The sequence below is a fragment of the Daktulosphaira vitifoliae genome, unplaced genomic scaffold (assembly GCF_025091365.1).
Source record: "Daktulosphaira vitifoliae isolate Bord-2020 unplaced genomic scaffold, ASM2509136v1 Scaffold_1, whole genome shotgun sequence".
Classification (NCBI taxonomy): domain Eukaryota; kingdom Metazoa; phylum Arthropoda; class Insecta; order Hemiptera; family Phylloxeridae; genus Daktulosphaira; species Daktulosphaira vitifoliae.
The window spans coordinates 20808004-20819244 of NW_026099572.1; the positions used below are offsets into that span (position 1 = coordinate 20808004).

At 26.3% G+C, this 11241-nt stretch overlaps 2 protein-coding genes across 7 annotated transcripts in view; both read right to left on the bottom strand.

Moving 5' to 3' along the window:
- Positions 1 to 11241, bottom strand: part of LOC126893600 (myotilin-like) — a 148403-nt gene that overhangs the window by 32845 nt on the left and 104317 nt on the right. For all 6 annotated transcript variants that reach the window (XR_007701218.1, XR_007701219.1, XM_050663967.1 and 3 more), the window contains 3 exons: positions 5746 to 5847; positions 3828 to 3936; positions 1038 to 1322 (listed from right to left, as the gene is read on the bottom strand). Coding sequence is in view for 4 of the 6 variants with exons in the window: in XM_050663967.1 (XP_050519924.1) it covers positions 1038 to 1322; positions 3828 to 3936; positions 5746 to 5847 (496 nt within the window). In the remaining 2 variants the exon portion in view is untranslated. The remainder of the gene's footprint in view (positions 1 to 1037; positions 1323 to 3827; positions 3937 to 5745; positions 5848 to 11241) is intronic.
- Positions 1 to 11241, bottom strand: part of LOC126893602 (uncharacterized) — a 105149-nt gene that overhangs the window by 6575 nt on the left and 87333 nt on the right. The window lies entirely within an intron of this gene.

Consider the following 11241-nt stretch of genomic DNA (forward strand, 5'->3'; position numbering starts at 1 on the left):
AAAAACTATTACAAGAATAAACAAATATTAAATGTATATTGAAAATAACAAAAACAAATAAATATTAAATAGTACTGATACCAGTATATCCTCAAGTTTATTTTTTGTATCAAAAAAACTAATGAATATTCTAATTAGGTCATAAAAAAGTAAAATGCACGAAAAATTATAATTGTGGAATATTTTGTCAGTATTATAAATAACTGGCTTGACATTTTTTCAGTAAAAATATAAATTAATAATAAACAATTTTTTTTTTTTTTGGTAAATGTTCATTAAGAATAATTTTAAAGAAATAAATTTATGATAACTCGTAATATAAAATCAAATAATGATTAATAAAAAAAAAAATGATTAAAGAGTAACGATAAAACAAAATCATTCAACATATTTCACCCCAGTCATCAACTAAATAAATAAAATTATATAAATGCTTATTAGATTGAGTTGGGTAAGGCCCACAATATTTTGAAAATCTTCAATCATTTGGGACAATGACTCCGTTTTATTTTCTAAATTCCCTCACACTTACGTATTGGTTAAAAATCATGTTAACATATTCGATTTTTACTAAAAAAATGTATAAAAACTTTACGAGTTTACTGAATTGATTGTTGTACGTTTTACGATTAGGTACGTCAGTAATATTGTATAATATTGCAATGACCGAAAATTTGAAAAACTATGTTGTAAAATTTTAGAATTGTCGATTTTTACGGTAAAGTATAACAATATTTTTAATTTTAAGTCCCAAGGAATATTACTGAAAAATAATGTAACTATATTTTTATATTTAACGAGTATATTTAGTGTTATTTCTTTAATTAGGAAGTTTGTTCGATATGTCATCGCCATAATTTAAACTTTTAGTATTTCAGGATTATTTTTATAATGTAACAAAATGTAAAAAGTATAATGAAATGATTTGTTTTTAAATATAGCATATAAAAAATAGACATAATCTATAGTTAATGTTTATATCCTATTAATTTTAAACTAGAATAGTGAAGTAATCATAGTAGAGGAATAAAACTTACATTGCAACACATGCACGTGAATCGTAGCAGGTTGTATATTTTGTGGTTGACAGGTGTAATTACCACTGTCTGAAGTATTTGTATAAGGCATAATTAGATCGCTTTCAGTGCTATTAATATGAACAATGAGTCCTCGATCCGTATCGAAGTTTATCATTCTGTCTGAATGGTACCAAAAGACGAACGAAGGAGCTTGTGTAGATTCTCGAAGACGACAAACAAGCCTTAAGCTACTACCACTCATTATGTATAAATCTGGAGAACCTAAAATTTCTGCTTTGGCCACTAAAAAATAAATTTTTTTTGTTTTTAATATACATGGGTAAATAAAGTTAATATTATTTTCAAAAATAATACCACTAAATTAATAAGAGAATTGTTGTAAAAAACGGCGAATATCACAAAATAAAATGTTAAAATTTGTAAAATGAAAAAGGTTACCCTTTCAATTATTGTATACAAAAAATTGTTATTTATTTATTATAAATTAACGTTTTATTTATTGTTAACAGATAAAGTTATTAATGACTGGAGGCGAGACGCCAGTGTTTTTTATTTAAATCAATAGAATTTTGTTTGTGGTACTTTTCATGCATTCCATATTTTAAAATGTTAATAACTTCTGTAATATTGGCCACAAAGCTGTTATTGATCAGTCATTAAAAGGCCAATTAGATCATTATCTATTAAATAAATTATTTAATTACGTAAGTTAACATTTGAAAAAATAAAGTAGACACCCTTTTAAGGTATAAGGATGAACAGAATAAATACATCATAAATAATAATGTAAGAAAAACATGTGCCTAAGAAACCATAAAAACACATCTACAATATATTTTTATTTTTAGATTTAAGTTGTTCGTGATTAATAAATCACTTTGTATGTGTAATCACATAGATTTTACATTTTAATTTTTTTGTTGAGCCATCGGCGTGATATGACTGCGTTTAATATTTTCTTGTTTTTGAAAATATTAATATATTTGTGTACGTAATTATGTCATAACCTATTTCGGCGACCAGGTTGGCAAATATTAGATTGTGTACACTCCACTTCACCATTTTTACAAAATGTAGAAATATTATAGCTATTTAATGCATTATATGTATCATTGTACATTACATTGGTCAGTTAAAGATTAACATAGTCATTATCTTTAATTTCAATGATTTCCAAATGTCTTAACTTCAAAAGTTTGAGAAGTTTCGACATCTTTGTCCATCTAACAAGTTTGATATGCGAGTTATCGGAAATTATACATCACCAGAGCTCATTTGTATTAATCTTCAGTCGTAGATAAATTTTCTGTTGTATGCGCTGCAACAAATTTTTTCTAAGATTTTTTTATAAATTTTTCGTAAATGATCGAGACAATTGAAATGTAATTTTGTTTTTTTACGACGCCGGCTAAACTTGCCTCATCTTTTATGGCTTTTCGGGACTGATGTGTATAGATTTTAGTTTCGATTGTTTTTAGGATAGTGTGCAATTTATTTAATATCTGTCAACGAAAATTCTCAGGGTTTACATTTTATTCATCAATATGTCAAAAAAATTCGACTTTAATCTAATTGTACCTACCGTTATCTAAAATTGATAAAACTCTTTCAATTTAAAAAATAAAAAAAGATATCTTAAAATTATGCTACTATAATAAATTACATTTTCAAAATATTTTTCTGAATTTTAAAAAACTGCCCTTTTTATAAAAAAATCTGATTCAATTGAAATTTTTAATAAGTTATAATGTCGACTCATCATATAGCGAATTAAATTAAATAAGAATCAAAGGTTTCATATTATTTTGAGTTGAAACTTTCTGATTCTCAAACGATGCATCTATCATCGCAATAATAGTTTAAAATAAAAATTCAGTTTTGATTAATCATTTATCTGTTTGGAATTTTATCATTTCTGATCTAGGGTTATGCATATCTTTGTTCTTTTGAGGTACACTTAATAACCGTCTTTATTCATAATGAATTTGGATTAAATATTTTGTTAATTTTTACATTAAATATGCTTAAAGAAAATACTTCGGATCCGCTATTTTGTTGAATTATCAGTGATTATTGTTATAATATTAAGGATAATTTCATATTTTTAAACACAATTTAGAATTGAAAATATCTTATATATCTTTTAAAGTTATAATTTGTTGCAATTTTTTATTTTTGCAAAAAATAAATATATTGTTACATAAGCCATTGAATTTTATGATTGTTTTATAGCTTCGCATCGAAGCTGAAAAAGTATTAATTTTGCCATGATAATTTTTTTTTTGTGTCTGTTACCACTTTTTCTCAGCTCTTACCGAACCGATTTCTTTCAACAACACATAAAAAGATCACAAATCGTAATCCATTGCTGGTTGTGTGATAGAAATGTTGAAAATCTCGATTGGTTTAAAACGCTCGTTTTATTTTAAAATTCAAATTATGTAGATATTAAAAGTTAGTGCTGTTCTAGATAAAAAATAATGTGATAATTTGTTCTATTTCAATATATTTTAAACATATTCAGTAGGTTTAATAAAAAAAACAAGTGCGTTTTTATAATAGTATCAACATTAAATAACATACATCATATTTTAACATATTTTTAAAGTATTGAATTTCATATTTTTGAAATGTAACGTTTTTAGAATTCACCAACATTTTTTTTAACGCTTTCGAAGCTTTTTTAACATAAAAAGTATGCAAATCTTTTTAATAGTTAATTTTGAAATAAAATAATTTNGCAAATCTTTTTAATAATTAATTTTGAAATAAAATAATTTAACGTACCTGTAACTTTTAGATGAATAAATATGCTTGTTGTTGGGTGTGTAGCGATACGACATTCATAAAGGCCTGCATCAGATTCTTCTACTGGTGTTATTTCTAAATTCCACGTCTAGAAAAATTTAAAACAATATAATTAATAATGATTTTTTGTTGCGGTATTAATTCATTTATAATAATGCGTACAGCGAAAAATAGAAGAATAAATGATAAAAAATTGGCATATACCTATGGTGTGAAATGATTGTAAAAATTTATATTAATAAATTAACGGTAAAATTCATTTTAGGGTATTGTATAGATACATTTAAAAACATTTCTATGATAAATGTTCTATAGCTTTGTAATACTTTTTAATGTTATGAACTAAAATAATAAAAANAATGTTCTATAACTTTGTAATACTTTTTAATGTTATGAACTAAAATAATAAAAAAAAATATTTCAACATTTCCCTAAAACATTTCATAATATAATCCGAAAGACTGAATCGCGAACGTGAATATCTAAGTTCTACTTTATCAACAACAATTAAATGAATTGTTATTTATTAAGAAATAAAATTTGTATTTATATTCGAATTTCTTAGAACCAAAGAATTAAGGATTAAAAATGGAAGCTTTTTAGTATTATTATTTTTAAATTCTCATAATCCTTTTTGTTGTCTCATCACATTTGGTTTTAGTGCTATTGTCAATAAACCAATGAGGTTGGAGTGATTTAGTTATATCTCGTTCAGAGATATCTCCCGTATAGAAGTGTTGATTACAAAGGAACTATACTCTTAATTATTTGGAGGACTTTTTACATAAAGGGTTAAATGCAATTTTGTGAACTTTTGTGAACTATTAAATTTTTAATACCTAAATGTATATTTTTACTAACACAAACAATACTTTGCTACAAAACAAAAAATGTCATACAGCATTATAATAATATAAAAAATTTTTTGGTTATAACTAAATTCATCACGCAATAATTTAGATTATTTTATCATACAGTTATGTACAAAATATATCATTGTATGAATAAATAAGCTGTTGTCAACATATTTACAAAAAGAGTCTTTTAGTTTTTGACTATATTTTATAAATATACGCTCCATTTGAAAATAACTAAAATAACAAAATGATTTTATAAAAAATTGAAAAAACTTAAAAATATAAGATATGTAAGTGTGTGAGTATTTTATTATATGCTATAATTTATAATACAGTTGAAAATTGTTTGTACAATTAAGAAACTTTTTGTGAAATTGAAAAAATAAATTTTAGGCATCCTAAAATTATTAAAATAGTGTGTTCAAATTATGAACACAAGAAAAATCAGTGTAATTATTTATAGATGGATAAATCAGTGGCGAAGACAGATATTTTTTCTTGAGAGAAGGGGAATGAGGGAAGAAAGGTTTTATCATTTTTTGATGATTTTTTTTGCTAAATATTTATCAACAATTATTCGTAAATAATTCAGTTATTACATGAATTTGGGAGGAGGGGGCTAAAGACTCATCACTCACGTGGCTACTAAAATAAATAACTCTTAGAATTTTTTTCTAAATTGTTAATTCTAAAAATATTGATACTATAATGTTCGTTTAAACAAAATGTTACAAATATTTATATTGATCTTTGTCTCTAAATCGCAAAGGCGTACCTGAGTTCTTTTATCAAAATCGATCAACTCTCATAACAACTGCCTGTTGGACCTAACGCACCAAAGGCACGTTTGGCCTAAGGTGGAGCCTCAACTAGGTGAAGTTTAATATGAAAATTATTAATTTCAAAATGATTATCAATAATGCATTTATGGCCATTTTAAAATTTTAGTTGTTTCTAGTTTTTAAATTATTTATAAGTTATTTTTTAGTGGGTTCTAGCTCAGAGATAAGTTTGGTGATTATAAGTAATAATCTATATACCTTCAAGTGTCTCGTATGATCAACATAGAATCTCTTATCGCTGCTATAACTTCTTGATCCAATTGTAAGAATTGTGTAATCAATTCTTCTTATCCACGAAACCTAAAAATTATAAAAACAATAAATATTTCCAAAAAATATTAAATAACATTCTGTCGCTTGATGGAAAAAACATTCTACATGCAAATCAAGAAATATTTAAGTAAATTAAAATTTTTTTATAGTGCTTATAGTGGAAACGAATGTAAAGATTTTGGAGATCTAAACCTTTGATTTAAGCCTTTTTCTAGAACAAAAATAACTCCAACTATNTCTAAACCTTTGATTTAAGCCTTTTTCAAGAAAAAAAACCACTCCAACTATGACTTGTATTAAATAACTATTTTGATTTATTATGACAATATCATATAGATAAAGTACAAAAATCTAAAAAACTTTATCCAAATTTACATCAGTTGTGTTCTTTGATTGTGATTTTAATCATCGATTGATTTCAATATGTGTAAGTATTGTCGTGCAAACTAAAAAAGTAAAACAAAATTCATAGAAGCTAAATTTTAGTAGAAAATTCATTTTTAAGGGAGTTGACTTTAGGGAGGGAACTCCTTTTATGTGTTAATCAACTTTACAAATAAATTAATAAATTATATATAATTGAGGTTTCTAAAGTAAAATTGTTATTATATTTTTACTTTTTTTCGGTTTTTAAATAGAACCAAAGAAGTTTATTGGGTTTGTCTCAACATTTAATAAATTGTATAGCTAAAAATAGTTTTTTTAATTAAGGATATTATAAAAAAAAGACATATTGGATTATTATCATGGAAAATTACTGAACATTTATCGTACGGCTTTGTTTAACAAATTAATAAGATTTGATCTACCTCTACCTTATAATAATAATTTCAAAATCCATTTAATTTTTTATAATTTTAATACTTTTGCTAATTTACAATATAAATTATTAACTTTACGTGTTTTTAAAATGCTTGATGAACACAAAAAAAATGTATGTATTTTAAAAGTTAATTTTTTAAGTCTTTGATAATTGCAACACGTATGCGTTGGGGCATCGTGTGCCGCAGTGGATCATACAATTACTGTCTTAGCACTGATGTTCAGCTGCCCTGTTTGTTGTTAGTTTCTAAATTGGTGACTATACGGGAACTTTAACAGTGACATGCACATTGTCCCTTTACTGGAGCTCCCTCAACCAAAATGAGGTTGCGTCAGAAGACAGTCGGTATAAAGATCCTATAAAATTAATAAGGAAAAAAGACCCAAAACTGTTGAAACAGAGATTAAGGAGATGATAATGCAATACGTTAGTGTTCTGTATACATATATATTATAGATCAAGAAATCTTTCTTTTTCTGTTTCTTGCGGCTCTCGATTTTTAGTTATTTTTTTCTCCAAACTAAATTTTTTAAACGACCAAAAAACCTTAGTTTTAATGCTATAACACGAATCGTCTTTTGTAATTACGTAGATATTTTCTACTTGTGGTTTAGAACTTCACTACCAATGATATTCATAGTTTATAAAATAATTTAAATACTCCAAGCACAATTGATAATTTTTCTAATTTACTTTTTTTACTTTATTTATTTTTTTAATTAACTGGTAAAATAAAAAATACACACATATAACTGTTCAAATATTATTTATTTTATTATTATTTAAAATTCAAAATTAAATTAATTTATGGAAAACAATTATAAGGCATTTAAATGATTTTAATATATTTATATATTATAAATCAAGATCGTTTTCCGAACTAAATTCCTTAAACGATTAAATAACCTCAAGTTTATGCTAAAATATATTTGTAAAATACTCTACAAGCCTTTTGAATTTATCATTCAAACCATTGATATTAGAGATTTTTCGAAATTTATTTATTCATTATTTTTTTATTTGCTTATTTGAACGTATGACCCAAGTTTTTTACTTTTCTTAATTTAATCCGTGTTATAAGCTTTATTATTTACTTATATTTGTATCATTTTAAATGACTCATCTGTAAATATCTTTTATATTTTCTTGCAATAATTCCAATAATACTAGAATTTATTTTATTATAGCTTTCAGCGAAATCATCTGGTTTATTTAGGAAAACTATTTGAAACGCTGTAAAATTATGAAACGGCAAATGAAATATATAAAAATTACGTTTCATAAAATAACACATTTGTTCATTATACTCGTACACAATTATTCTATTCTTATTTATTAATATAATTTTTAAAATCCATAAATCAAACCAATAACAATTTCGGGTAGCTTCATATGCAGACAATAATATCTTTGATAATATCATTTCGACTATCTTGACTTTGTTGCCCAAAATCATTTACTACAATTTCCAAAATATCTGTATTTTGAATAATTTGGTAAAGATAAATGTTTTAAGACAATCCCAATTTTCGACATTTACGCCTTGCCGTAAAATATTATTAATATTATTTCTATTTACCATTACCACCATTACGACTTCTATCATTGAAATCTTCTCTTGTCCATCAAGTTTAAATTCTAATTGGTAAAATTTAGCTGATAAATTATACTTATTATTTTTTTGACAGTAATTAGTTGTATAAAACAATAAATATGTCTTTATATTTTCTAGAACTCTCGTAATATGTAATCTTATCGATAAATTATTGTCCATCTTCTGGTTTTCATATGAATTGCAAACATGTGCGTTATCCAAAAAGGCTATAAAAATTCCGTTAGATCTATTTTTAGTTTTACATCTAGCATGTGTTGATTAATTGGTCCAGTCAACAATAAGTTATCGTATTTATCTTTTGCATAAATATAATCAAATTCTATTAATGATTGAAAAAGGCTCGCGTATTGTAAAATATTATATAAATCAAATTAAGACATTTAACCAAGATAACCAACAATCCTATTATCTTGTCCACTTTTGGTTCCCCGCAGAGATTCATCAACCCGGTGCAGTGTTCAAAATATCAGGTAGGATTTCATCGACTATGGCTTACCGAAAAATTGCTTTTTAAGTACACTACTGTTTTAGTAAATGTTGTTATTAAAAGAGCTTACGCGTTCGCAAATTTCCACTACGCGATAAGCTCAGTAATTTTAACTCATTTTCTTTGCTTCTTTGCTAAAAAATAATTATTTAAGAAAAAGAAAAGTTGGAATAATAGCCACGTCCGATTGCTTAATCAAAACAAATATTGTTAACAAAAACAATAAGTGCATTATTTTTGTAATTTTAAGTTCGTTTGCCATAGTAATCCGTACTGTTCGTTTACGTAATTAGCGTATGCTATATTTTATAGTGAAATGCATCTAATTCTCAATTAACACAGTACGATATGTATTATTGTTTTTTGTCAAAAAATAATTTTAAAGCTAACAGATAATTAATTAATAGATCTACTATTACTACAGCAACATATAGTGATTGAAAAATAAAAAGTTTTTCTACATTTCCGATCAAATAAATTTGGTTTACAAACAAAATTTTAAAAAATTAGTCATAAAAAGATAGTGAAAGTGTTGAATTTATAAAAATATTATTGATTAATATTAATATTTCATATTATTTATATATTGTCAATACCCACTAACTTCAACTTTTTTTTTTTTTCACACTTTACCATTTTATTTAATATCACACAATACACAACAGATACATGCATATTTTTTCCTTTAAGTTTTAATCAGCTACTACTTTCATTTAAAATTTCAGTTCATTTTAATTTAGTTTTTTTTCCTCTCTTCTTTCTTCTTTTCCTAATACTATAGTCATATATCTAATATATTAGCAAATTTAATTTTGTTAATTACATGGACTTTTTTTTCTCTCATACATCCCACCCCTTTTTAAAAAATAAAAAAAAAATTATTTTTCTTTTGGTTATTTTAAAAAAATTGAATTTTCATTTTTTCTGTATCTTTCTAAGCTTTCCCCCTTATTTAATAGGTATAGCGATTTCATTGAATTCATATTTAGATATATACAAATATAACCAAACTCCTATAAACTCCTATGAACTAACTTAACTTTTTTTCTCTCTTAATTTCTTAATACTTTTTTTTTATTTTTTCTTCTTCTTTGCATCACTTTTAAATAAACTAAATCTGGAAATGGCAAAAACATTACACAAAATGTCTATCACCGAGATCAAACGCGAATGAGCTTTCAGCAATATTCCTCTAACCGCTAGCCGTAACGGCCTACTCTGTATTCTTGAGACTTTAGTTACGGTGGAAAGAAACAGCCCAGCCACCACTCTTCTACCACCTAGGGCATCCATTCCAGCAGATGTTTCTATCATAGAATCATAGACTCACGGTTCAGACGCGATCAATATAGTAGATGAACCCCAGAATAGCACTGTAGCACAAAATAGCGATAGTGAAGCGCAAGTGAATCCTCCTATGGTGTTGTAGGCTATAATGACTACCCGCGCCCACTCACCCATCATCGTGCACCCACACACATGATGAATGTATTTACATCATAAAGTTCAACCACACCAGACACCCACAATCAATGTAGTGCATTCACCGCACCACAAACAACTCTGGTGTATCGAATACCCAGGCACCTGACATCAGCGCTTCTATGTATTTGGCAAATAAAGAGGTAGGTGATATTAGAGAAAATATTTGCACCCAAACAGCATTAGGGAATCTCGAATTGAGAGTAACCGCTTTTGAAACAGCCCTGTCGATGAAAACGAAAAAAAATTATGTATTTTAAAATTTAATTTATTTTGTCTTTGTTAATATACAACACGTATGTGTTGGGGCATCGTGTGGCGCAGTGGATCATTCAATCGCCGTCTCAGCACTGATGTTCAGCTGCCCTGTTTGTTGTTAGTTCCCAAATAGTCACCAATTTTAATACTTTTGCTAATTTACAATATAAATTATTAACTTTACGTGTTTTTAAAATGCTTGATGAACACAAAAAAAATGTATGTATTTTAAAAGTTAATTTTTTAAGTCTTTGATAATTGCAACACGTATGCGTTGGGGCATCGTGTGCCGCAGTGGATCATACAATTACTGTCTTAGCACTGATGTTCAGCTGTCCTGTTTGTTGTTAGTTTCTAAATTGGTGACTATACGGGAACTTTAACAGTGACACGCACATTGTCCCTATATTGGGGCTCCTCGGCCAAAATGAGGTTGGGTCAGAGGTCGACAGCCGGTATGAAGACCCTATTAAATCAATTAGGTAAAACAGACCCAAAATTGTTTGAACAAAGACTAAAGAGATGACGATGACACAATGCGTTAGTGTTTTGTATACAAAAACCGTGTCACCAGATTAAGAAAAGTAGTGTTTATATTTATTTTCGTCATACATTTTCATCTCATTACTTAAATGTTAGATATTTGTATTAGTATTAAAATAGTTTTAATCAATTTCAGAACGTAATTTTTTATTGATAAAACATACAGGGTGTTCAGTAAGTCAGGAAACGGGTTTCTATTGTTCTCATTGTTTG